We start from the raw sequence: 27,982 nt of genomic DNA on the forward strand, positions 1-27,982 counted from the left end.
AGGCTTACAGGCATGTGACACCATGCCTGCCTAATTTTTGTATTTTCAGTAGAGATGGGGTTTCACCACATTGACTAGGCTGGTCTCAAACTTCTGACCTCAAGGGATCTGCCTCCCTTGGCCTCCCAAAGTGCTGGGATTACAGGCATGAGCTACCGTGCCCAGCCCTCTTTGAAACTCTTAATGTATTGTATTTCATCCTATTGTCAAACTAAGAGTCCTGATTGGGGAAGCCAGAAAATATGTTTTAAACCCTCCAATGGCTGTCCAGTGCAATCAGAATCAAACCCAAGCTCTGTTCACAGCCTACAGGTTCTTCCTGATGTAGCATCATCTGTTTCCAACTACATTTCCTCCCATTCTCCCTTTTCCCACCCCTGTCCACCCACAGTGGCTCTTCTGTTCCTCTAATGTGTCAGCATGTCCCTGCCTCAGGGCCTTTGCACTTGCTGTGCCCTCCTCTTGGAATACTTTCTCCTCTAAATGTGGCAGGGCTTGGTCCTGCAAGGCAAATGTCACCTCTTTCCAGAGGCCTTCTCTTCTCATTCTCCTGACCCCCCATAATGTTGACCTGTTTTATATTCTTCATGGCACTTATTTGTTCATGTTTACTTATTTATTTATGATTTGTCCCCCCAGTAGAATATAAATGCCATTCATGAAAGCAGGGACCCTGTCTACTTGGTTCACCCCTCTGCCTCAGCATCTAGGACACTGTCTGGCACAGAGTAGCACTCAACAAATACTTACTCAATGAATAAAACATCTGTGGGTCTCCCCGATCCCCTTTTCTAGATCCCTTGCTCCCTGTCCCACCTTTCACCCTAGCAAGGCAACAAGGGCCACCTACTTCCCATGAATAGGTTTAGCCTCTGTGAATATCTTCTTGTCTCTGCAGGCAGAGCCAATACTGTAGATATAGGGTGTCTCTATCAGTCAGATGGTGTCTGACTATCAGTTCAGGGCACGATTATTGGCTGTTGAATGACTTCCTAATCCTGACCAGGCTTCTTGAGGGGGCAGCAATGGTGTCACTAGGGCCACTGATTAGAAACGACTCGCCAGTGAAGCCCCCTTTCTCTTTTGAAAAATTAGGTAACAAACCGGTCGGCAGCAGCATCTTCGTATATAAAGAAAAGGTCATTATATAAATATTTTTCAAGAATTTACAATCTCAACTTAATCTCCCTCTCGCCCCTCCCCCCATTATCCCACATTACAAATCCTTGGGGGAAAATAAAATTCAGTATTCCAAAGTTTTCATCCACACATTTAACACCGCCTCCTAAATCGAATGCTCGAGCCTCTACTTTCGGATGCTTGTATTGGAAGAGGCTTCGGATTCTCTGTTGGAAGCAGGCCGTACATAATTCTGGAATACATTTTGCACGCGGGATGCATCTGAATGAATGAAAGGCCTTTTAACCCTCTGCTCCGTATGTCCCTTTGAAGGACTGCACCTAGACTTTTCGATGCTTGCGATGGTTCAAGTTGAGCCCCCGGGGCCCGTTACAGGACTGCATCGAAATGCACTCAGCGGAGCATCGCCTGCATCACTTGGACTGGAAGCCGGCAGGTGCACTTCGGGCACAACGTCGCGAGCGCTTTTCATCCCTGCAACCAACACACAGGGCAAAACGCTCTGGGACTGCAAGGGCAGGAGACTACACAGACCATGCTGGGAGAAAAGAAAAAAAAATGCGTTCTCTTTTTACCTGCCCAGACAATTCAGCAACCACAGCCGCCTCATTCAGGTCCAGCCAAGCCAATCATCCGCGCAGCCCGGGCAGCACGTGACTTCCGACGCTTCCGGCCTCCTATTCGGTGGTTTCTCGCCATGGCCGGGTCCGGCGCTAGGACCAGTGCACGGCTACGCTCTTTGCACTCACGCGATTGCCAGCCCCCTTTTCCGACATTTAACCAATAGGAAGCCGCCGCTCCGTAGGGACCAATGATGAGGAGATCTTGCGCGACTAGCCCATGTCGCTGCGGGGCGGAGGCGGGGGCGTAGGGCGGGGTCACGTGGGGCTGCGCGAAGAGCTGCTGGGAGTCGACTGGGCCGCGGGCCGCGGGGCCGGCGCCCTCCTGGAGGGATGGGGCTGCCGGGCGCATAGGGGTAGGGGCCATGCCGCCCGGGCCCCGGGCCTGCCGCGTTCCGCGCCCCGGCCGCCGCGCCCCAAGTCCGCGCCGGGATGGTGAACCTGGCGGCCATGGTGTGGCGCCGGCTTCTGCGGAAGAGGTGGGTGCTCGCCCTGGTCTTCGGGCTGTCGCTCGTCTACTTCCTCAGCAGCACCTTCAAGCAGGTCAGTGGCCGCCCTTCCCTCCTCCCCTTCCCTTCTTCCTTCCTTCCTCCCCTTTCCTTTACTTTCTCCTTCCTTCCTTCTCTTCTACCTGCCTCCCTTCTTTCGTTACCTTCCTCCTTTTTTCCTTCCTCCCTGTCTTCCCACCCCTTAACTTACCCCTTCCCTTCATTTCTTTCCCCTTCCTGTCCTTCCTTCCTTCCTTCCCTTTTTCCTGCCTCCCCTCCTTACCTTCCTCCTTCCCTTCCTGCCTCCCTTCCTTCCTTACCTTTCTCCTACTTCCTCCCCCTTTCCTTCCTTCCCCTTCCCTTTCTTCCTCCCCTTCTTCCTCCCCCTTCCCTTCCGTCTTTCTTCCTTCCCTTCCGCCTTCCGTCCTCCTCCTTTCTGTCCCTCTCTCCCTTCCTTCTTCCTTTCCTCTCTCCTTTCTTCCCTGATATTCTCTTTCCTCACTTCGTTCTTCCTTCTCTTCCTTCCCTTTCTTCCCTGATTCCCTCCTTTCTCCCCTTCTAACGTTCCTTTCCTTCTTCCTCCCCTTTCTCCCTCCTTCCTTCCTCTCCTTCCTCCTTCTATCCTCCTTTCTTTTGCCCCTCTTTCTCCCTTCCTTCCTTCCTCCTCTTTCCTCACTTCGTTCTTCCTCCTTCCTTCCCTTTCTCCATTCCTTCCTCCTTCCTTCCCTTCCTCCTCCTTTTCCTTACTCCTCGCGTTTGTCGACCTCCCGGCTTCTGCAGCGGCGCCGCCGGGGCGTCCGAGGGTGGGGAGAGGTGCGCATTCCTGTCCCGGTCTCAGCACGGGTGAGGGACCTGCCCACCGCGTTGGTCCCTGAAGCGGAAAGGGGTTGCTAGGCCAGGACAGAGCTGGGACTAGAACCCCGAGTTGAGGACCCTTCAGCGGTGGTGACTGCTTCTATGAACACCTCCCTGCTTTTCACCTACCCGGTCCAGAGCTAAGAGAGGGCGTACATAATGCTCGCTTCATCCTGGCGGCAGGCCTGGGAGAGGTGGGGTTCCCAGTATTACAGTGGGGGAAACCAAGACAGGTGGCAAGGGTCGGCCAGCGCTGGCATGGGTGCCCTTCGTTTAATTTGGGGGTTCTGTGTCCTCCTGGGTGACTCAAAAGGACCCCCAGTTCCTTTTATGCTTTTTGTGCATAACTCGATTGGTGGAATTCCACCCCTCCAACACACTGCACCCTTTCATTTTTCTTCCACGTGAGAATTTCTGGGAGAAACAGCAAGGAGCTCGGGTGGGGAAGTCTTACCCAAAGCATTAATAAGTTTGTCTGGAAGTCCAGGTTGAGTGCTTAGTTGTGTAGAAGGGGTGGTTACGCTCCAGAGTGCACCTAGGATAACCCTGGGTTATGCTGTTGTCCTGACATGGTTATAAAAAGCTCTTCTTTTGGCCGGGCGCGGTGGCTCAAGCCTGTAATCCCAGCACTTTGGGAGGCCGAGACGGGCGGATCACGAGGTCAGGAGATCGAGACCATCCTGGCTAACACAGTGAAACCCCGTCTCTACTAAAAATACAAAAACTAGCCGGGCGAGGTGGCGGGCGCCTGTAGTCCCAGCTACTCGGGAGGCTGAGGCGGGAGAATGGCGCAAACCCGGGAGGCGGAGCTTGCAGTGAGCTGAGATCGGGCCACTGCACTCCAGTCCGGGCGACAGAGCGAGACTCCGCCTCAAAAAAAAAAAAAAAAAAAAAAAAAAAAAAAAAAAAAAGCTCTTCTTTTTACTCTCAAAGCTCAAGTGTGTAAATAAAATATATAAATGAATAGAACATTAATAAAACTATGTGATCACTCTACGTTTAGTGGATTGGCAGGGGAGCTGTCAAAAGGGAAGAATAGGGAATTGTACCTGACCTCCCAGTTTACCTTAGGCAAACAGAGAAGCTGAGTGTTGTAAGTCTCTTTTATTGGCCGGGATGTCTGGACGATCATGTGAATTACCAGACTTCTGTGACTTGTGTTTTCTGCCACCTCAGACACCTCCTCACGGTGGCATGTTGTCCCTTGTCTGTCTTGTGGACCCCTGAGTGGTGGTGTGCGCCAGGACTCTGTCCTCTGCCTTCCTCTCTATCTGACTCAGGTGACCTCTGGGCCATTGTTTAAATACTCAGGTGATCTCTGGAGGTATGCTGTTGATGCCCGTTGTTGATAACAGCCTAGATCTGTCTAGAAATCCCCAAATTCTTATATCCGATTGCCTAGTTGATATCTTTTTTTTTTCAAAGTGGTAAAATACGACATAAAATTTCCCATCTTTTTTTTTTTTTTTTTTTTTTTTAAGACCGAGTTTCGCTCTTGTTGCCCAGGCAACCTCCGACTGCCAGGTTCAAACAATTCTCCTGCTTCAGCCTTCCTGAGTAGCTGGAATTACAGGCATGTGCCACCACCTCTGGCTCATTTTGTATTTTTAGTAGAAATGGGATTTCTCCGTGTTGGTCATGGCTAGTCTTAAACTCCTGACCTCAGATGATCCACCCACCTCGGCCTCCCAAAGTGTTGGGATTACAGGTGTGAGCCACTGCGCCCAGCCAAAATTTCCCATCTTAACCTTTTTTAATACGGAGTCTCACTCTGTCACCCGGGCTGGACCGTAGTGGCATGATTTCAGCTCACTGCAATCTCCACCTCTCGAGTTCAAGCAATTCTCCCTGCCTTAGCCTCCCGAGTAGCTGGGATTACAGGCATGCCCCACCACACCCGGCTAATTTTTATATTTTTAGTAGAGACGGTTTCGCTATGTTGGCCAGGCTGGTCTCGAACTCCGGACCTCAAGTGATCCACCTACCTCGGCCTCCCAAAGTGCCAGGATTACAGGCGTCAGCCACCATGCCCGGCCCCATCTTAACCATTTTTAAAGTATGCAGTTCAGTGGTATTAAATACATCCTTAACGTTGTGCGACCATCACCACCATCCACTTCCATAACTCTTCTAGAAACTGAAACTTTATATTCATTAAACAATTCGTTTCTCCCTTTCCCCCAGCCTCTGGAAACTACCCTTCTGCTTTCTAGTTGACGTTGAGTGTGTTCGTATTTGAACCAAACAGAACTCTTGATTCTCTGCCAGCACTTGTTCCTCCCCGAGTCTTCCGAGTCTTGGTCAGTGGCATTACTGTTTACCAGGTATTCAAGCCACTTCATTTGTTTTTTTCTCCTCTCACTCCCTATATCCACAATATTGGCTTTGCCTCCAGAGTGTATCCTGAATCTGCTCATTTCTTCGAAGTGTCACTGCTGTCACCCTAGGCCAAGCCACTGGCATCTCTCGTCTGGACCACTGCAGTAGCCCAGCAGCAAGTCTCTGCTTCCATTCTTGTCTTCTTCTCTTCCCAGCAGTAGGGGTAATAATCTTTAAAAAGATGGGATCATGGCACTTTCCCCAGGTAAAATTCTCAGAGAAAACTCTGGATTCTCTTCCAGGATCTCTGCATGGTTGAATCTTTTTTGTCATTTCAGGTCAGACTGTTACTATTTCAGACCATACCTGATGACACGGTGTAAATTACTTCAATTCCTTACTCATAAACCTGCTTTATTTTCTTTGTGGTAGGCGTCACAAACCGAACATTTCTCGTTCATTTACTTGTTTATCTGTCTTGCCTCACTCTCTCTTTTAGACTATGATATTCTTGACAACAGAGACCTTGTCTGTCTTGTTCATAGACTCTTCAGCCCTTAGGATACTGCCAGCCACTTCATGGGAATCCAAATATTGATTGAACAAACAAGTGAGCCTTTTTAACTGGGATGAATGTTTCTTTTCAGTCTGGCATACTTCTGCTAACCTTTCACCTCTTGGCTCAGGTGCTGTCCACTCTGTCACCTTCCCTACAACCACCTTTTCACTACCCTGACACATCCTCTTCATTTTAAAATTATAGTCATGCGTCACTCAAGATTTTGAAAAATGCATCTTTAGGTGATTGTGCTACACCCCTAGGCTATGTGGCATAGCCTATTGCTCCTAGGCACTAAGTCTGTACAGCATGTGACTATACTGAATACTGTAGGTGATTGCAACGCAACGGGAGGTATTTGTGGATTTAAATATATCTAGCCGTAGAAAAGGTACAGTTAAAAATACTGTATAAAAGATACAAAATGGGCTGGGTGTGGTGGCTCTTGCCTGTAATCCTATTAGTTTGGGAGTCTGAGGCAGGCAGATCACTTGAGGTCAGGAGTTCGAGACCAGCCTGGCCAACATGGCAAAACCCCATCTCTACTAAAAATATAAAAATTAGCCAGGTGTGGTGGCGCACACCTGTAATTCCAGCTATGTGGGAGGCTGAGGCAGGAGAGTCGCTAGAACCTGGGAGGTGGAGGTTGCAGTGAGCCGAGATCGCACCACTGCACTCCAGCCTGGGCAACAGAGTGAGACTGTTTCAAAAAATCTAAGAGTAAAAATGGTACACCCGTAAAGAACACTTCCCGTGAGTGGAGCTTGCAGGACTGGAAGTTGTTCTGGATGAGTCAGTGAGTGAGTGGTGAGTGAACGTGAAGGCCCAGCAGGTTACTGTGTGCTACTGTCAGCTGTCCACACAGGCCACTCCACATTGATTTGAAGATTTTTCTTTAATAATAAGTTAACATTTGCTTACTGTAATGTTTTTACTTTATAAACTTTAATTTTTTTAAACTTTTTGGCTGTTGTATTAACACTTAGCTGAAAACACACACATTGTACAGCTGTACAAAAATATTTTTCTTATTTATATCCTTATTCTATATGCTTTTTTCCCTGTTTTTCTGTTTTGTTTTATTACTTTTTAAACTTGTTTGTTAAAAACTAAGATGAAGCCAGGCGCAGTGGCTCATGCCTGTAATTGCCAGCACTTTGGGAGGCCGAGGCTGGCAGATCATGGGGTCAGGAGATTGAGACCATCTTGGCTAACATGGTGAAATCCCATCTCTACTAAAAATACAAAAAAAATTAACCAGGGCTGGGCGCGGTGGCTCAAGCCTGTAATCCCAGCACTTTGGGAGGCCGAGACGGGCGGATCACGAGGTCAGGAGATGGAGACCATCCTGGCTAACACGGTGAAACCCCGTCTCTACTAAAAAATACAAAAAACTAGCCGGGTGAGGTGGCAGGCGCCTGTAGTCCCAGCTACTGGGGAGGCTGAGGCAGGAGAATGGCGTAAACCCGGGAGGCGGAGCTTGCAGTGAGCTGAGATCCGGCCACTGCACTCCAGCCTGGGCGACAGAGCGAGACTCCGTCTCAAAAAAAAAAAAAAAATTAACCAGGCGTGGCAGGGGCCTGTAGTCCCAGCTACTCAGGAGGCTGAGGCAGGAGAATCGCTTGAACCCGGGAGGCGGAGGTTGCAGTGAGCCGAGATCGCGCCAGTGCACTCCAGGGTGAGCAACAGAGAGAGACTCTGTCTCAGAAAAAAACTAAGACAAGCACACACGTTAGCCTGGGCCTTCACAGGGTCGGGATCACCAGTATCCCTGTCTCCTCCTCCACATCCTGCCGCCTTTTGTGTCCTTCAGTAACACCTAAAACACTTTCTTCAGATAAGTTTACAGATTTGTTCCCCATCATTATTACTGTGCTGTATTTTTCCCTGACTAGTGGTTGAAGATGAACATCTTACTGGTTTTGGTAATTTGACTGTTCTGCATCTTAAGTGGCCTTATCATGTCCTCTGACCATTTTATTACTGGATGTCTCTGTCACTTTTGTAGGAATTCCTTGTGCTTAGGGCTATTATTTCTTTGTAATGGCTTGGGCTGGGACTCTGATTCAGGACCACCTGATTTTAAAGCCCACATTCTCAATTTGTGACCATCACGATAGAGATGAAGTGGGTTACATGCAGCCTTGGTTTTGCTTGCATGGTTTTTATTGTTTTCTTGTTTTGTTTTGTTTGTTTTTTGAGACGGAGTCTCACTCTGTCACCCAGGCTGGAGTGCAGTGATGCACTACAACTTCCTCCTCCCAGGTTCAAGCAATTCTCCTGCCTCAGCCTCCCAAGTAGCGGGTATTGCAGGCACCCACCACCACACCTGGCTAATTTTGTATTTTTAGTAGAGATGGAGTTTTGCCACGTTGGCCAGGCTGGTCTTGAACTCCTGACCTCAGATGATCTGCCCGCCTCGGCCTCCCAAAGTGCTGGAATTACAGGCGTGAGCCACTGCGTACAGCCTTTTGTATTTTTAGTAGAGGTGGGGTTTCACTAGGTTGCTCAGGCTGGTATTGAACTCTTGAGTTTAAGCAATCCACCTGCCTCGGCCTCCCAGAGTGCTGGGATTACAGGTGTGAGCCACTGCCCGGCTGGTATGTTTAAAAATGGTATTAAAAATGTATGAGATTTTATATAAATCCTTTCTTCTGGCTTCTCTTGAAATACCAGGATACTTATCAGCACTGGGTCTGTGTCTGGTCCAGCAGCAGTTGGGGAACTAACTGAGCCAAGCTGCAGTCCTTTAGATCTTGGGATCTGCTTTCCACTGGGCCACTCAGTGACTCATTATGTCCCGCCCTGATCTGGGGTAGTAGTTACCAGGGTTGTTCATAAGGAGTTGGTCATCCTCCTCTGGGCACATGGTGGGATTGGCTCCCACCCTCTTTGAAGGAGGGTGGCTGTGTGGCCTGCGTTGGCTTATACCATGTGAATTGTCACTTGCAGGCAGAAGCCGTGGTGACTATGGAGGCCATGTGCTGAGAGGGGGCCTCGTTCAGCCTGAGAGACTAGGATGAGCAGAACCCCTCGGCTTACCCATGTTAGACTTGTAGCATGAGCAAGAAACAATCTTCTGTGAAGCCACTGAGGCTTAGGATTTTTAAAAATTTGGTTTTGTTTATTTGTTTGTTTTTGATACAGGGTCTTGCTCTATCATCCAGGCTGGGGTGCAGTGGCACCATCATATCTCTTTGCAACCTTGAACTCCTAGGCTCAAGGGATCCTCCCACTTCAACCTCCCAAGTAGCTGGAACTACAGGCGTGCACAATCACACCCAACTAATTAATTAATTAATTTTTTTGGTAGATATGGGCCCTCATTATTTTTTTCCAGGCTGGTGTCAAACTCCTGGGTTTAAGCAATGGACTGGCCTAGCCTCCCAGAGTGCTGGAATCACAGGCATGAGCTACTGCACCTAGCCTTTAGTTTTTTGTAATAACCTAACCCACTGGGTTCCAAAATGTGGTCTGTGGACACAAGAGGGTCCCTGAGACTCTTTCAGGGGATCTGCAAGGCCAGAATTATTTTCAGAATAACAACAAAATATTGTTTGCTTTTTTTACCTTGTTGACACTTTGGTTTCTGCACTGATGGTGCAGAAGTCATGGAGGGGTCGAACCGGTACCTTAGCAAGGATCAAAGCAGCGGCAGCAGACTCTACTACTAGTTGTCGTATTCTTCACGGCCATGCTTGTAGTTTTAAGAAAAGTACTAATTTTACTTAAGAATGAAGCAGTCAAACTTACTACTTTTGCTAAATTTTGATCCCCAAGTACATATCTTTTCTGTATAATGAAATGGGAAATATGCGTTAACAGTACGTTCTGCCTACAGAAATATGATGGGTGTCTTGAGGAGGAGCTTTGGCAATTGAGCTGCAAGCTTGAGTAGCCACTTTTTTCATGGAACACTATTTTTTCTTGAGAGAACAACTGATAACACTAGTTATTCAGATTTGGATATTTGGTAGACATTTTCTTGAAAACGAAGTGAGCTTGTTACTTTACAGAAAACATCTGACATTATTTACCAATGATAATATTTAAGCTTTCAAGTGAAAATTAGAATTTTGGAAGATGTGTATCTGCTACCCTTAGCTTGTAACTTTCTAACACCTAAAGATTAAATCCCTGGTGATATTAACAAATGTGATTTTTTTAGTATTGTATAATGAAAATGTGTCAATTAGAAGATCTGCATAAGATCTGTTCAGTGTGCAAGACAGACTCATGGGTTTGAACAGTTTATGAAAAATTCATTGATATGGTTTCAGATGCCACATTGTGCTGAAGGAGCTGGGTGTTTTGGTAAGTTTTATTGAGATATAATTCACATATCATACAGTTCACCCATTTAAAGTATATAATGCTGGTTTGTAGTATATTCACAGGCTGGACACGATGGCTCATGCATGTAATCACAGCACTTTGGGAGGCTCAGACAGGTGGATCACCTGAGGACAGGAGTTTGAGACCAGCCTAGCCAACATGGTGAAACCCTGTCTCTACTAAAAATACAAAAATTAGCAGGGTGTGGTGGCGCATGCCTGTAATCCCAGCTACTCGGGAGCCTGAGTGAGGAGAATCACTTGAACCCGGGAGGCGGAAGTTGCACTGAGCCAGGATCCACCACTGCACTCCAGCCTGGGTGACAGAGCAAGACTCTGTCTCAAAAAAAAAAAAAAAAAAAAGTGGTATATTCACAAACCAGTAGTTTTAAAACATTTTCATCATCATCTTCCCCCTACCCCTCAGTCCTAAGCATTCAGTAATCTACTTTGTTTCTATACTTTTGCCTATTTTAGATATTTCATATAATTGGCATTCTATAATATGTGGTCTTTTTTGACTGGCGTTTGCATTTAGCATAATGTTTTCAAAGTTCATCCATGTCCTAGCATGTATTAGCACTTCATTTTTATGTCCGAATAATATTCCATCGCATGCATCTGTCACATTTTCTTTATTCATTCTTTGTTGAGAGACATTTGGGTTGTTTCCACCTTTTAGTTATTATGAATAATGCTGTTACAGACCTTCATTTACATGTTTTCGTGTGGACATGTTTTCATTTCTCTTGGTATATTCCTAGGAGTGGCATTACTGGGTCAGATGGTAAATCTGTGTTGAACTTTTTGAGGAACTGCACAACTGTTCTCCAAACTGGCTGCACTGTGTGCAGTGAACTTTTAGTAACCTGCAGTTGTCAAATTCTGGTGTAGTATTTAGTGTCAAGTATGGTACAGTATTATCCATAATTTTCTGCGAAAGTTATTAAAGTAGTCCTCCCTTTTCCCAACTACACATCTGTGTGAAATAGTTTTTCTTCGTGTGCTCCAACGCAGACAATGTATTGTGACAGATTGAATATAGAGGTCGCTTCGGAGATTCAGCTGTCTTCCCTTAAGGGAGACATTAAAAAGTTTGCAGAAATATAAAACATTTTAAGGATTTACGTTTTAATTTTCAGTATGGTAAGCATCAATAGCCATAACTCACATAAACCCACGTATTGAGGTCCTCAGTAATTTTTAAGATTAGAAAGGGTTCCAGGACCAAAGACTTTGAGCCCCGCTGTCGTGGGTGCTCCGGCAGAGGTGCCTGCGTGCATCTGACTTGGCCGCCCCTGCTCAGCTGGCCTCAGTTTGAGAGGTCTTCCACTCCCTAGCTGTGGGCCTTGAGGGAGTTGGGGTTCTTCCTCTGTAAAATGGAGATGGTGAGATGGAATGTACGGGTCCAGGGTGTGTAGCATTGATTGAGAAGAGGCTATGAACACTGTGAAGCTCCTCGTGCCCCTTAGCTCCGCTGCAGTGAGACTGGAAACTTGTGGAGCAGATGCGACAGCTTTTGCCTGGAGAATAGTTGGTTATCCTCTCTGCTGCTTTGAATTCCTCTTTTCTTTGGTTTTCATGTTAATTAATGCTTAGGGGGATAACTTAAATTGTAGAGTTGGGAGGCAGGAGAAATCAGTGATGATATTGGGGATGCCATTGAGGGAAGGGTTGGGAATGGTGAATGGTACCAGGTTTCTTGGGTGCATTTATTTAACAGATAACACCAACTGTGTGCCAGGCACTGTTCTGCTGGTTGGCGGAGACAGAGTGGGCAAAGCAGATGACGTCTCTCCCCTCCAAGAGCCTATATTGCGCTAGCGGGTAAGGAGGAGAGATAGTAAATAAGCAAAGTGATTTCAGATAATGATGTATGTTACGAAGGAAACGAAACAAGATGACATGATCTAGTGGCAGGGCGGGCCTAACTATCGAGGCATTTGACCTGAGATTAAACAAGTTCCGATCTTGGGAGTTGGAAGGGTCCTTAGGGTTCCTCTTGTGTAACCAGATGTTCTCATACGTGTTCAAATGAGACTTTCTGAAAGTCTCAGGGCTGTTTGCATAACTCCTTGAAAATACATGAACATGTTCAGCCTTAAAGGAGCTAAGTGTAAACTGGTGCCAAGTTAGACACTGTCTAAAGTGAAGTATATATCATGTAGTATGAGAGTTGCTAATTTGGTGGGGATTTTTTTGTTTTTCACTGATTACTAAGATATATATATATTTCAGAGCGTTTGTCTCATGTTGCACAGGGTAGAGGAGGGGAACAGTTACCCGTAATCTCACTAACCAAAGGCATCCACTGTTCGTATTTGGGCATGTTTTCTTCCTGCCATTCTTCATATTTTTTGTTTGTATAGTTGAGGCATACCGTTTCTTCACTTAACATTTAAGTATTTCCCTATCTTTAAAAGCTGTTTGGAAATAAGATTTTTATAACTAAAAATTTCCATTATCAGGCTGCATTTAGCCATTTCCCAAATAGTAGACATTTGGAGTACCCTCTGGCCTTTCTCCACCTCCTTTCTTTTTTTGAGGTTCATAAGCAAGTCTCTCCTAATGACAAGAGTGCCTTATGTTTCTGTGCTTTACTGCTTACGTGGGACATTTATCTCACTTGACCTGTGATAACTCCTGAAAAGTACACAGCACAGTTAGGAATATACCCCTTCTGAAGTCAGACACAAAGCAACACATTTGTAATCACAGTGTGTTTCTATAGCTCTTTACAATTAGGAAGAAAGCCCTCAGGTACTTTTGGCTCCTGCTCTTCTCTTTGTAGCTAGTACACCCCACGTGGACATGTGTCACAGCATCTGCAGTACCTGATTTGGCACTGATGTATGGACGTACCCCTTTCTCAGCAGCTCTGAGGCTCTTCGAATACAGAACCGGACTGCCGTTCGTCTCTGCATCCTTAGCATTCTGTAAGAACTAGATACCTTTCAATGAATTTTGAATAAAAAAAAACAAATATGAAGAAAAGCTTAAAATTGAGACAGCCTAATAGGATAGGTGAAACAGTTCAGGAAAGGTAGAAAGCCCCCTATCCTGTGAAGGAGTGCCCTCAGCACCCTTTGCAAGACTGGGCCTTCAAAAGAGCAAACACTGCTAAGTAATTTCTGCCACATGCCTTCACTATCCTTTTGGCAAGGTCTTTAGTATTCATGTTTGAAAACGCATTGAAGTGCTGGGAGAATTGCTTTCCTGTTTACCAGGAATGTCATTATGTGGCAGGGGTCCTTCTGGGATGCACTTGACCGTGAACTCTTATTTTCTTTACAAAGAACAACAGGATAGCGTGGGAGTAATGTTAAGAGCACTTTTAACCTTGTCGTAAAATCCAGTTTACTGTACTTTGACTAAGCTCTTAATAGTCTTTATGGCTATTAATTTATCTAGGGTGGCATTTGCAGCTCAGTTTAGTTTGCACATAGCTTGATGATGCAGTTAACTGATAGGGTCCCAGTAGAGCAGAAGAGTATGAATTTACAGGTAGTTAAGCAGCATGCACCTAAGCGATTTGTCCCATACTCCCAAGGCTCCTGCACTTAGCTCCTCTTCTCGCAGTGACTGAGGAATACAGATGTTGTTTTTGTATAACCCGCCCTGGTCCTGCTAGTACCAGTTCTTTCTTTGCGAAGAAACAAAAGGGAGGGGGCAGAATAGAAATTAAAGCCACCTTGAAAGACGGTAAATTAAAGAACAAAATCCGGTACCGGTGGAGTTGTGGTCAAATTGTAAACACTGTTATTTAAATGCTGGTACTATTACAGATGGTAGATATAATGTGGGAAATCATTTGGCACTACATAGCGTTTTACTCCAAGTTATTCAAGAGAATTGTTTTAAAAACTCCACATTTTATTGCAGTATTATCTGTGCTAACAAAAACCTGGGCCTAATGTTGGTCTATAGAAGATGTGTTTACTAAATGATGGCACATCAACATGATGGATTATTAGATAGGCTTGAAAATGTGATTATCAGGATAATGTAGGGACTTGGAAATGTTTTACTATCCAATTAGTGTCAAGAAGAGCTGAATGCAAAACATCCTAATTTGTGTAAATGTTGAGGTCAAAAGCTAGAAGCTGATATGCAAAAACAAATAGAATTTATTTAAGTTGATGGGATTATGGACAATTTTTGCCTTTAATGTTGGTAATCGTGTTTTTTAAACAATTTTTTGAATAATTGTAGATATACAGAAAAGTTCTAAGTATAATAGAAAGTTCCTGCGGAATCTTTACTTAATTTCCTTCTGTTGTTAATAATCCTGTTTTTAATGTTGTTATCACTTTATTTTAAATTAAAAAGAATATTCCCAAGATGATTAAAGATAATTTTAATAACCACATATGTCCCTCCCATGTTAATAGTCTGTAGTGTAGTAGTTCCCCCTTGTCTGTTCTGAGACCCTCAGTGGAAGCCTGAAACTACGGCTAGTACCAAACCCTCTCCATACTGTTTTTCGACCTGGTAACTGAGTGACTACTAAGTGACTAACATGGATATGCTGGATGAAGGAATGATGCACAGCCCGGGTGGGACGGAATGGGATGGCGTGAGGTTACACCATGCTACTTAGAGCGGTGGTCAATTTAAAACTTAGGAACTGTTTACTTCTGCAGTTTTTCATTTAATATTTTTGGACCACAGTTAACTGTGAGTAACTGTTAAACTTCAGAAAGTAAAACCATGGGTAAGGGAGACTACTGTATATCTTTCCATACCATTATCTGAGCTCTTGCAAACCTATATGTGCTTATTATCATAATTATTATCATAATATGTGTGATAGGCACATTATTCTGCAACTTGCTTTTTCCCTTAATAATACACTATAGTCATGCCCTGGTCTGCAATCCTGTCTTTGCATTGAAATCATCTAGATACTTTAAAAATACTGATTCCCAGGTCTCCACAGATTTTTCCTGCCCATAGGTGGGTTTAGGAATCAGAATTTGTTTTTATGCTGCCTTCGTTAATCTAATGTGCAAAAGTCAGGTTGTAGAACTGCTACTCTAGTTAAATAGCTATCAGTCGTATCTAAGTTTGGTTGTAACAGTATTATACCAGTGTTCATTCAGTCATTTCTCTGTTACTGGGGTTTCAGGGGTTTTGTTTGTTTGTTTTTGAGATGAAGTTTTGCTCTTGTCGCCCAGGCTGGAGTGCGATGATGTCATCTTGGCTCACCGCAGCCTTTACCTTCTGGGTTCATGCAATTCTCCTACCACCACGCCCGGCTAATTTTTGTATTTTTAGTAGAGATGGGGTTTCACCGTGTTGGCCAGGCTGGTCTCAAACTCCTGACCTTAGGTGATCCACCGGCCTTGGCCTCTCAAAGTGTTGGGATTACAGGCATGAGCCACCATGCCTGGCAGGTTTCAGGTTTTTTATACCATTGCAATGATCATGTTGTAAACATCCCTGTATTTCCCTATACATTGGTGTTTTCCATAGGATAGACCTGAGTTTCCTGGGCCACAGTGTATGTAGATATATATTTTTAAAATACTAATAGATCTTCCCAGATTACTTTCCTAGATAAATTTTAGTAACTATAAAGATATTTACCATTTTTTAAGTACATAAGCTTCTTCATCAAATTTTCAAGATTAGTCCCTTTTGCTTAAAAAGTGACACATAACAGGTTATTTTTAAAGGTAAAAGCCGCAGAACTCCGTTAGAATAGTGAATGTTTCAAGTACATTAAAGAGCCTTTGGGAGGGAGTCTTATCATTGCTTTGTTACCCAGGAATCCACTGAAGCATTCAGAAGAGGCTCTCTCAAGCTTGGCTTGTTTTCTAGCAGTTAGGCAGCTTCCTACTTAGGTTTTTTTTTTTTTTTTTTTTTAACAGTATAGAAAATATTATAACAGTATAGAAAAGGTAGTTTTGAAAGCTGACTCCTACTGGACATAGCTTCTTCAAGGCCAGAAGAGGTGATCTTAAACTCTTGACTCCAGGGCAACTCTTCGAATTGCTTATATGGGTAGAGGGCTGGCTGACCCGGGCGTGTTCGGCAGAGAGTTACATACTCAGTGGTCCTTCACAGAAGAAATTCACAAGTTGACATGCTTCATTTTGCTCCTAAAATCAAACTCCTAATTCACATTTTCCCAAATGTCTTCCACCAAAGTACCTGTAACTGCAAATGAAAGGGACTTTGTGCTCTAGATGTCTGAGATGAGAGTCACACAAGTTTCTTCTGCTCTTTAAAAAGTGCATTCACATTTTAAGTTCTGTTCCACAATGTATTTGTTTTAATATGAAAAATATTTTAAATTACTTAATTACTTGCCATCAGAAAGAAAAAGTCCAAAACTTTTCCTCTCCAATTTTTTCATAAAATTAACACTTTTATACACATTTATAATGTGCACATCATCCAGAAGCCACGCATGTAAGTATGCCAGTTTTGAAGCATAGCACTAGCTTATTACTTTTTCCTACAGGTTTATTTTATGTCTTTGGCTCAGGCTTTGCTTCTACCAGGAGAGTGCAGATTCCTGTAGTGTAAGCCTTTTATAGTATTTCTGTCCTCTTACTGTAGCTTCTATGAAAAATTGGTGGAATTGTAAGAAAGGATACTGGATACTTAACCTTCTCACTTATGGTTTCTTTGCAGGAGGAGAGGGCAGTGAGAGATAGGAATCTCCTCCAGGTTCATGACCATAATCAGCCCATCCCGTGGAAAGTGCAGTTTAACTTGGGCAATAGCAGTCGTCCGAGCAATCAGTGCCGCAACTCCATTCAAGGGAAGCACCTCATCACGGATGAACTCGGTGAGGCTGGCTTCCCTTCCTCTCCAGGCGATCAGGAGCGTAGACTGGTTGGGCCATTCATAGGGTTTTTGTTTTACTAGGGATTCCTCTGCAACACATTTCCCCTCCTCGTTCATTTGCAAAATTCCCCAGGTTTTTATCTTCTATACCCTACTCATCATTCAAGGTTCCCTTCAACATCAGAGAAGCTTGTTTTGATAACTCTAACTCTAAAAGTTCCTTCTGCCTACAACTTACAGCATGAGCACTATGTCAGGCATTAGTCCCCAGGCCACTTCTGACAATCTCTCCCCAGCCTCACTATTTCCCCATCTTGCCAATCTTTTTTTCTCATCTTGATGGTGAACTCTACAGGATAAGAGCTCAGTTTTCCTTCGTGGTGACCTGAGTAAAATTCACATTGTGTTGACACTCAAGAAGTGTACTTGTTCACTGACCAGATAATTTCAAAGTAATTATAAACACATTCAAAAAGTATGACTCTTAACAGTGAGAATGTAAATCTATTTGATAAGGTTTTCTCACTTCCTTGTAAGCTGTCAGAAGACTTGTGCCTGGGCGAGGTGGTGGACTAGACACCTGCTAAGCTCCTCCCACTTAGCAAACAGTGAGACTCCTGCTAGTGCTTAGCATGCACTCATGGAGCCTTCCTATGTGCTGGGCACTGGGCTATCGCCTTTGATTTTCACAACAGTCCTATGAGATGGATACTGCTATCCTCATATTATAGGCGAAGACATAGCACCAAAAGGTTAAGGAACTGGCCCAACATTGCCAAAGACTTTCATAAACCATAAACGTGATACCATTATCACATCAAAAAAAGTAACAATTTCTCCTAATGTCAAATATCCAACAGTATGTAAAGTTCCCTGATTGTTTTACAGATTTTCTTTTCTATTGGTGGTTTGCAAATAACATGTTTTTTTTTCAAGAGCAAATTTTGCCCTGTTTCAAAAAGTCTCAGAACAAATGGATTATGAACGTGACAGTATAGAAATTGCTATAGGTAACGTGTTAGAATCTTCATATACATAATGAATCTGAACTAAATGAAGACACCTGCTGTCTTGAAAATGAAAGCCACAGGCCGGTGTGGTGGCTCACACCTGTAATCCCAGCACTTTGGGAGGCCAAGACAGGAGGAGCACTCAAGCCCAGGAGTTCAAGACCAGCCAGGGCAGCATAACAAAACTATCTCTATAAAAAATAAAAAATTAGCTGGACGTGGTGGCACCCTGCAAGTGGCACACCTCAGCCTCCCAAGTCCCAGCTACTCGGGTGGCTGAGGTGGGAAGATCATCTGAACCTGGGGAGGTCAAGGCTGCAGTGAGCTGTGATTACACCACGGCACTGCAGCCTGGGTGACAGAGTGAGGCCATGTCTAAAAAAAAATTAAGAAAAAAACAGTGCATTGTTGCTTAAAAAAGCGGGGGTTGCATTCCTTTGCAAAATAAGAACACTTTAAAAAGATCTCAAAGTCTCCAAACCAGAGATGAGATTATTTGAAAATAAAGAAAGGAGCTGGAAGAAAACTGCCCACCTCAGGTTAGAGTGTTTTGTACCAGAATGCATTCCCAACTCAACAGTGATACCAGTGACAAGCTATGTTTTTAAGATCACATTGAAAAAGCAAATCATACTGAAAATAATGTGGGTTTTGTTTTTTAATAAGCAGAGTGAAGTTTAGCAAAAGGAAGTGACTTCCACAAGATGACATAGTCAATAGGCAGACATTGACTTGGAGTTCAGAGCTTCTTACAGGATGTGTGACATTCAGTGAGAACACATGAAATCTTACACACTTACTCTAATGTTTTAGCACTGGGTTGTGAGCACAGTTTGTCATCTTTTATCTTAGCTAGTGAAAGAATATTCTTTTGATTAATTTAGGTGAGACAGACTCTTGGACTCCTCGAGTCCAGAAATGAAGGAATCAATCAATCAATAAAAATCCAAGAGCTACAGGTTTTATTTTTCTCCATGAATATGGGTAAAGTAAGTAGTTTAGTAAAGAAAGCATGTAAGAACTTATGCCTCTTAGCAAACAGATGCTGCTGTGAATATTGCCAGGGTAACACATTATTAAATAAGATCATTTGCATTTACAAACTTTTCGTAGGCTGGAAGTTAATTTTCAAGGCAATGGCAACACACTATGAGGTTGTGATCTTACAGGAGTCCTTGTTGGAGATAACATTTGAGTGAGTAGATGTCTGATGCAAGATGAGAATTCTTGATGAGCTTGCTTTCACCAAGCTAGAAAGAGCTGCATTTCAAGGTCGAATACTGTAAGTTGGCAGTGGGGGGAAAAAAAGGATGCCTGAGATGCTGACACTTACAAGATGAAAAGTAAAGGGCAGAAAGAGAATTTCAACTGGCAGAGTTTAAGTCACATTATATAGAGTTGCTGTATGTTTATTATTTTGAGTAGAATTTTGAGGAAAATGCTAACTAACTTATTTACATTTTGTGTTGGTTTCTAGTCCCTGTAAAGAAAATGAGTAGAATTAGGAAGAATCCCAAGAAACATGTACTATAGCATTAGAATCATCCTCTCTTAATTTAGAAGACAGAATAACATAAACAACAACTACAACAAAAGGCACCGATTCCCAAGTATCTGGAACCTGGTTCTCTATAGGCCTCATTTGCTCAAGTCTTAAGTGAGGGCCCTTTTAGTTTCTTCATTACCATTGTTCTACTGGTGCCTCCTGCTTTTGAACAGACTTTGTTTTCTAAAGTAGTTTCTGAAAACAACCTTATACATACTTCAGCAAGTCTCCTTCTCTGAGGATGAGGAAGCTGGGCGTTTGGAATGCAGCGATGTGAGGAGCAGCTGCTCTGCACCTGTGGGCCTGAATGTGCACCTGGGAGCTCGTGTGTGCACCTGGGAGTTTCCTCAGGGCCATTGGTGGCCCTTATGGACTTATCCATACGTTTTTCTGTCCCATTCCCAGAAGGATGTAGAGAAATGTCTGTTTAGCAGCTCTGAACAATACCTTAGCTTTTGTAAGAAGATTTTTTTTCTCTAAAGTTGGGCATGAATGGGCCGGGTTGGAGGGGGCATGTGTATATAGATGATGGGATTTATAAAAAGTTGCAGGGGGGGATTAGGAGGTTTTTTTCTTTCTTATTAGACAACTGCATTCCCGAAGGCCGAGGGGTGATTGAGTCCCTGGCGTGTACATGTACAAATCAGTTTATAAGAGTTAGATGTGAATATTTCTATTTTTATAACCCTCCAAATTACTCAGTAAGCAGCGAGCGTCTGAAAGATATTTGTAAAGAGTGCTTTGTTTGTTCAATCTAGAAGGATCTCACTTTTATGAATCAGTGCCTAGGTTTTTTTTCTGTTTTAAACTTTTTGTTCAGAAAAGAATGACATTTTTCTTCAGGCACAGATGAGATATTGGCTTGCATAGGTTAGAACAGGAGAACGTAGCTATAGCTTGACCTGGTGATGAAATCAAACATGTGCCAGCAGACTAAACAGTAGGTGTAGGTAGGTTCCGACGGGTAGCCTGGCGATAACAGGGGACTGCCTGCTTCCTGTCAATGACTGCATGGGGAAAGCAAGTCTGACTCACATTATGTCCAGTTTCCAGCTCTTCGGTGCTTACGCTGATGCCCCAGACTCCAGCTTCTGTCTCTGTGTACTTTCACTGCTGCTTCATGGTCATCCCTGGTAGGGAGGTGGCAAGGCTGCTGGTTTTATGCTAAGGTTGGTCTCTGACTTTCAGGCTACGTTTGTGAGAGGAAGGATTTGCTGGTAAATGGCTGCTGTAACGTCAACGTCCCTAGCACGAAGCAGTACTGCTGTGATGGCTGCTGGCCCAACGGCTGCTGCAGCGCCTATGAGTACTGTGTCTCCTGCTGCCTGCAGCCCAACAAGGTATGGGGAGTCGCTCCTGGTTCTGTGACTCCTTTTTTCTTTTGGCGTTTGTTTTATGATGAGCATTAGCCTCTTCATGTGAGGTTCTTCTGAAAATAAAACTTAGGAACTTTGTAGATGTCAGAAATTGCTGCACAATAGCTTTTATCTAACGTGAAAGGAGGTGGTTCCCAGTTGCTTGAATGGTTCTTTTGCAGAATGGACCATTGTATTGCTAATCACATATCTAATGAATAAGATACCCAGGGTGCTTTGGCATGCCACGTGTATGCACGTGTGTGTCCCTTCCCCTCCCTTCTTTTCTCCTTTTCTTTCCCCCTAGTCCCTGTATCAGCATTCTCTTAGTTTAGGAGAGATAGCCAAGGTCACCTTCTGCTGGCTTAGGTAATTTATTACAGGCACTAACTTTTGTTTCCATAGCAACTTCTCCTGGAGCGCTTCCTCAACCGGGCAGCTGTGGCATTCCAGAACCTCTTCATGGCAGTCGAAGATCACTTTGAGTTGTGCCTGGCCAAATGCAGGACCTCATCCCAGGTCAGAAGCTGTGATGTCTCTAGCTGTGGGATGGCAGCTGATGGGTTAGAAGGAAACTAGAAAATGCACACTGAGATCCTTTTGGTGGGGTGGTAATGTAGAAGAGAAGAGACTCAAATGAAGCTATGTCACACTTTGTTTGGTGTGATGATAGTATTTAAAATGTCAATGTGAGATTTATACAAGTTAGGGGAGGTGAAGCATTTTTATTAAATCAAGGTCTAATTAACTTGCATCTCTTCTATGTGGTTGGTACATTTGCTCCTTAAGTGGAAGCTTAAAATTATTTTTAAGTCTGGTGGAGTCCTAATATTCCAGCTCCTAAGAGAAGGTCCTCCTCCCTGTCTTTGAAATATGACTAAGGCTTTCCAGTAACCACTTGTTTAGAGTAAGTAGCAATTTGTTCTGGGATGGAGTCGTTGTTTATTTTAGGATTCAAGGGGATGAGGCAGGTGAATGTTTAAAAATACATGAATAAATCTGTAGGCTCTCAGGCTCTCAATACATATTAGCGTGCTGTCATTAAATGCTTTGCTCTTTGGGCATTAAATATTATTGCACCTGCTGCCGAAAGCGTCTGAAAGTCTTTTGCCTTTTCATCACTGTCTCCTCGGCTCTCAGCTATTGTGGTTGGGCAGTTGTCGTAGCTCTCTTTGTAAAATCACCAGACATGTTTATTATACAAGCACACTTCTTGTGGCTTCTATTCATGGTGTCTCTAAGATTTTACTGGCTTTATCTGAGATAACGGACTCATTTGTCATTCTCCAAAGCTCTTGTACCCTTTGCCAGATTTCTGTAGTCCACCTTTTGATTTTATGCCCCTTCTCATGTCTCTGGTTTGTTCTGCGAGCATTCAGTATCATTGGGTAAATGTTTCAGGGATTATAATGAGCATTTGAAAACATTAAGAAATTCCTGATGGTCTTGTTTTGCTTGAAGAGCTTTCCACTTGAATGAGCTTTAAAGGAAATGAGGAGGAAGGCTGAACACATGACTCATTTTGATTCAGATTCTCTCTCATTCTGAGAAACGCTAGAAAAGGCGAAGTATTTTCTTTCCTTCACTGATAAAACCCAGGAATTATTTCCAGTCTTCATTGAAGCTACTATACTTTCGGACTTGGTCTTTTTACCATAAAAAGATTTCCCAATTGCCATTTGATTTGTTTTGATAAAAGTATCCCAAGAAAGAGAAGATTTGGCTATATGTCTGTTAAATTGGATGAATATTTACAAGTTTGTTGCTTAGCATTGGTCTTGGACTAATTAATGAATTCTAGACTAGCCAAAAACTCAAGTTGCTTGTATGAAAACAAATTGCTGAAAAATTAGCCATCAGGAATGATTGTCTGCTTTAAATCACACTTCCAATTTGCTTAGCCAAATGAGGCTTGCATGGTATTGTAGGAATTGGCTCATGCACCAAATTTTTAGGTACATAAACTTTATGAAAGCGATTTAAAGTGTGTCTCCTTAGCGTCTCTGCAGCTTGCCTTACCGGGAACTGAATGCACAGGATCAGGTGCAGAACGCCCATCGGATCTTAGACTGTTCCGAGTAATTGGAGAAAAAGTAGTTGTCTTGAGTCACCAGGTCACGGTGAAGTTACTCACTGGTGTACACAAAAAGAAACAGTCCCACAGTGATGTTATGTCCGTGTTCATGCTCTGCATTGGCATTCTGGGTTGAGCATTCTTCTTTGTTCCAGAAAGTGCCTTGGAGCCTTTAGTGACATTTGGAGATGGACTCGGCCAGCCTCCTGCAGGGAGAGTCTGACAGTCCCGATCCACTCTCACTCTTCCTAGAGGGAGGCGTGTGAAGCTGTGCTCACTCTCACCGCACTCTTATCTTCCTTTTGCCAACAGAGCGTGCAGCATGAGAACACCTACCGGGACCCCATAGCAAAGTATTGCTATGGAGAAAGCCCGCCTGAGCTCTTCCCCGCATGACAGGCGCAGCGGACTTGCTCCAGCGTGGGTGAGGAGGCCCCGCTGAAGAACTCGCCTCCTGGGGCCCAGCTTTAGCCATCGGGCCAGTCTGCGGGAAGAAGACAAAGGCAGCGTGAGGAAACCTTGGCTTTGACCACTTCTCGTGTTGTCATCGTTGGCTTCGCTCACCACCTGGGCTTACCAGATGGAACTCTTCTCTAAAGCAGCTTGGACCCTCCAGCCAGTCCCATTCGGGAAAGATGAAACTGGAGGCCCGGCTCGCGGTTTTGCTGGAGTTCTTGGATGACTCAGCCCTGGGACCTGCACAGGAACCTGTGACTTGTGTTTGTCGGGGGCCGGTGTCACTTCCCGTTTTGATCCAGGCCCTTTCACTGTAAAATTATTTATTGGATTCCTTTAGAGTAATGGGAAAATTCTAATGTTTTATGCAGGAAAATGCCTTGCCATTCTAGTTGAATGTGTTCAAGGAAATTATTTTTGTTGTTGTTCTGTGTTCTTGAGTTTCAGGAGTTAAATCATTCTTCCTCCCAGATAAAACATTTTCTCTTTTAGGACGTGGATATTCTCTCTAGGCAGTTGTTTTTGTTTGTATTTCGACAGTATCGAGCATAGGCCCTGAACATGACCTGTTAGCCATATCCTGACGTGTAAAATGATCTGAAAACTCAAGACGCTCTTCCATTCTAATCTAACTGCAAGATTTCTAGCAGTGGGCGCTGTGTGCCTGCCCTCAGGTTCTTTTCCAGTGGCAGTTGAATGTGCTCATATACCCTATGGAGAGCACTGTTTTAGCAGAAATCTAATTTCTCTTCCTGGAGGAATTTGTTCTCATTTCTTTTGCCACTTAAAATTAACTGTGGGCTACTCAGCCAGGGTTCAGTGGGAGCCTCAGGAAGGTCAGAGGCAACCTCCTCCCCTATTCTGTCAATAGAAACCCAATGTTGAGGCAGTTCCTAAACGCACCTCGCAGCTTGCTGTATGTGTTTATTCTTTATTGACTTCAGCTTTGGGGATGTAACAGGTACAAATGTTTGGTTTCCCTACGATTTATAAAGAAGAAGAAGAAGCCCAACTTTCTCTCAGAGCACTGCAAGAGAAGAGTCTTACACCTGCCCTCAGTGGGAGATGAGAATGGTCATTATGACTTAGAGAATGCTACACATGTAGGTTGCTGGTGTATCCTGAATCCACAGGCATGAAACACTCCCCATTTTTCCTACTGTAACACAGACTCTCCGGCTCGAGGTCTAGAATATGTGATCCTAAGATGAAGATATGCCCTTTGAATAGTACTGCTCTTTGGTTTCAGGAGTCACATGAACACACAACTCTCCTATATTCCTTCACGAACCTCAGGATTGAGCAAGGTCTTTGTAATTTTTTTGGTTCATATTATTGACCTGGGAGCAAGGTGCTAATTCTATGGTCAGTAGTCAACGTTTTTTTCAGTGGAGCTTTTTCTTTGGGCCATGTTTGCCTTCCAATACATTCCTGCGGTATGTAGTGGTGATTTTCCTTAATTTCCTCCTGCTACCTCTTATACTCATCTCCCAAAGTTATTTGCCTCCCTTAAGTAAGTTTTCCTAGAGGGTAAGCTGGTCAGGCAATTTTAAAAATATTAGTTGCCAAGAAATCTATTCCGTTGGCATTGGACTTATCCGATTCCATGTGTTTGCAGCAGGACTACGTCGAACTCTGATGTGACGGATCGTGGCATGTCTGCATGTCTCATCCATCTATTGTTTTTGGTAACTCAGTTTGGAATTTCAGTGTCGGTCTTCCCCGGTTGACATTGGTGTCAGCCTCTCCTTTGAGCTTATTTTAACTCTTGAGCAACATAACGTAGATTTAATGTGAGCAGTTTATACCAAAGGGCAGTCTGTTGCCTATTTACGGATCCTCTCTGACTGTACTTGAAGAGCGCATTTTACATTTCCAGTGCTTTCACAAACAGGAACTCCAACCTTACGATGGGGACTTAAGCTTGCTTGTATTTCCACTTTGTGGATGAGGAAATACGAGAGGTGGAGTGACTTCCTGGGTCCCCACTGAGATTTAGTGACAGATGCCAAACAAGAACTTCATCTCTGACTCTAGATCTAGTCCTCTTCTCAGTCTCTTGCCAGCTCCAGCCCTGACACGGTAGGCGTCTCCCCTGAGAGCAGATGTATTTCAATTGTCCAGGCCAAAAGAGGGGCGAGGCGGCCTAAACACCCAAATTAGGTGGAGGATCCAAAGGTCATTTTCATTTGGCTGTGGCATATGTTTTTTGTACTTCAGTCAGCTAGGGGTGTGCTCACTGTTTTTGGAAATTCACAGTGCTTGAGCCTCCATAATGAAGCCGGGCTGCAGAGCACCTGGCACGTGCTCCAGGCTCCCAGCTCCCAGCCTAGGACCCCTGCCTGCCCTCCACTCTGGTTTGTTTGTGGTTCCCTCGACCTAGGGTTTCTAGAATCAGGGACTTTGTCTAAGTTTTGTTTGCCTAGAGCCCAACGAAGTGTGTGATACACGTTGGGAGTTTAGAAGATCACAGAAGGGATGAAAACACCTTCAGAAAAAATTTTATCAGGGGGGCGCGATGGCTCACGCCTGTAAATCCCAGCACTTTGGGAGGCCAAGGCGGGTGGATCACCTGAAAGCAGGAGTTCAGACCAGCCTGACTGATAACGGTGAAATCCCGTCTCTACTAAAAATACAAAAATTAGCCGGGTGTGGGGGTATGCACCTGTAGTCATGAGACTCTGTCTCAAAAAAAAGAAAAAAATGTTATTAATAAGTGAGTGTTTTAGGCTCAAGGGAATTGAGTCATACAGCGCATCTCCCCCAGTTCTGCATCTTATTTGCTGCGCTTGCTGAAGTTGTAAAGATTGGTCCTAACAGGGAAAGAAACATACAAGAGACTCTGAAAAGGGCTCTGAGACAGGCAAGGACAAAGGAGGGAGGGAAACACCTTCCGCAGGGCCTGGGACCTGGCAGTGCTAGAGCTGTTTTTTTTGGTTTGTTTGTTTTGAGATGGAGTCTCGCTCTGTCGCTCAGGCTGGAGTGCAATGGCACGATCTCGGCTCACTGCAACCTCCGCCTCCTGGGTTCAAGCAATTCTCCTGCCTCACCCTCCTGAGTAGCTGGGATCGCAGCCATGTACCACCACACCCAGCTAAGTTTTTGTATTTTTAGTAGACGGGGTTTCATCATGTTAGCCAGGCTGGTCACAGACTCCTGACTTCAGATGATCTGCCCGCCTCAGCCTCCCAAAGTGCTGGGATTACAGATGTGAGCCAGTGCGCCCGCCTGGATCTGCTATTGATGGGTGAGCTCCACAGCTTTTGCAGAAGCAGAAGATAGGACTTGAGAGCAGTGCTGTCACCTCTCAGCATGTCCCCAAGCCCAACTGGGGCCTCCTGGAGATGCCTCAGCCGGCGGTGGCCCCAAGGGAATCATGGGGAACAGTTGCACAATTTGCAAGTTGCTGAGTGCAGCTTTTCCCATCCTTGGGATCTGCAGATAAATTGTAAACGTAGCGAGGTACTGCTTATTGGATGTACTTTTCACAGGTAGGACAGAATTCTTTAGGGACTCTGGAGTTGGGAACTACCACTTCTTACTAGCGGCGTGGCCTGAGGCAGTCTTCCTCCTCTGTGTCTCAGGCCCTTCATCTGTGAAATGGGGTCATAGCATCTGTCTCTCAGGGTCGCTGTGAAGTGTCGATGTGAGCAAGGCCTGAGGCTTGGCAAGAAGTCAATGTCTGCAACTCAATGGGGAGCAATGTCAGGGGTCGGCTCGGATGGGGTGGGTGGGCTCCTGGGGTTAGGGTAGGAATTACAGCGCTCTTGTTACCATTGTTACTATTTTTTGAAAGAACTCATGCTAAAGATACGATATTTCAGATAATTCAGAAGCACGTAAGGATGAAACTTGGGATAACGTAAAATCCCACAACCTAGGGATACGCACCACCCATTTTTGTCTTCCCCCATTTTCTAGGCAAAAATGAAAGCACTTTGTCCTCTTGAGAAACAATTCTCAAATGAATATCCTATGTTACGTAGAGGCCTATGTGATGCATTTGCGTGGCCACATGGTGTCAATTTCATGGATATACAATAATATTAATTCCCTGCTGAGGACATTAACTCGTTTCTAAGGCTGCTTGTTGTTTTTGCTACTACAAATAATGCATTGATGATAAATACTTTTACATACATGGTTGTGTGTTTATCTGAACTATTTTCACCAATATATTCACCTAGTGTGTATGGGAGTGTCCATTTTTGTCATACCCCTGATAACCCTGTGATAATAATTTTAAACATTTTGCTAATGGATCTCAGTGTTCTTGTTTGAATGTATTTAATTTCTAGTAAAATGAGCCCCATTCCTTGTTTTGATTGGCCATTTACCATGTACGTATGGTGAAAAGCCTATTCGTGACTTAGCCAATGTTGTTTCTTTTTCTCACTGATTACAACAGTACATTTTTAAATGAAAGCA

General features: G+C 44.2%; 2 protein-coding genes across 6 annotated transcripts in view; one reads left to right on the forward strand and one right to left on the reverse strand.

Annotated features, from left to right (window-relative positions):
• RNFT2 (ring finger protein, transmembrane 2) overlaps positions 1-1,795 on the reverse strand; it is a 112,880-nt gene extending 111,085 nt beyond the window's left edge. Inside the window, exon 1 of the mRNA XM_010380132.2 lies at positions 1,716-1,795. The gene's annotated coding sequence lies outside the window, so the exon portion shown is untranslated. The remainder of the gene's footprint in view (positions 1-1,715) is intronic.
• Positions 1,796-2,019: 224 nt separating this feature from the next.
• Positions 2,020-27,982, forward strand: C10H12orf49 (chromosome 10 C12orf49 homolog). Of its 5 annotated transcripts, none has more exons than XM_010380133.2 (5): positions 2,020-2,303; positions 16,958-17,114; positions 20,858-21,009; positions 21,430-21,543; positions 23,411-27,982. In XM_010380133.2, exons 1-5 carry the CDS (start codon positions 2,193-2,195, stop codon positions 23,492-23,494), a joined length of 618 nt encoding a protein of 205 aa, XP_010378435.1. In that variant the 5' UTR covers positions 2,020-2,192; the 3' UTR covers positions 23,495-27,982. The 5 variants fall into 5 exon arrangements, with proteins under 5 accessions (XP_010378435.1, XP_030794960.1, XP_010378436.1 ...); XM_030939100.1 differs by having other exon boundaries at positions 2,021-2,239; XM_010380134.2 differs by lacking the exon at positions 16,958-17,114 and having other exon boundaries at positions 2,021-2,303.

The sequence above is a fragment of the Rhinopithecus roxellana genome, chromosome 10 (assembly GCF_007565055.1).
Source record: "Rhinopithecus roxellana isolate Shanxi Qingling chromosome 10, ASM756505v1, whole genome shotgun sequence".
Lineage (NCBI taxonomy): Eukaryota > Metazoa > Chordata > Mammalia > Primates > Cercopithecidae > Rhinopithecus > Rhinopithecus roxellana.

What these genes read in the sequence shown, in the direction of transcription:
- C10H12orf49 (XM_030939100.1), top strand. Translation starts at nt 2,126, where the DNA reads ATGCCGCCCGGGCCCCGGGCCTGCCGCGTTCCGCGCCCCGGCCGCCGC. An exon ending in CCTCATCACGGATGAACTCG is followed by an intron (nt 17,115 to 20,857) that starts GTGAGGCTGGCT and finishes TCTGACTTTCAG; the next exon opens with GCTACGTTTGTGAGAGGAAG. An exon ending in GCTGCCTGCAGCCCAACAAG is followed by an intron (nt 21,010 to 21,429) that starts GTATGGGGAGTC and finishes TTGTTTCCATAG; the next exon opens with CAACTTCTCCTGGAGCGCTT.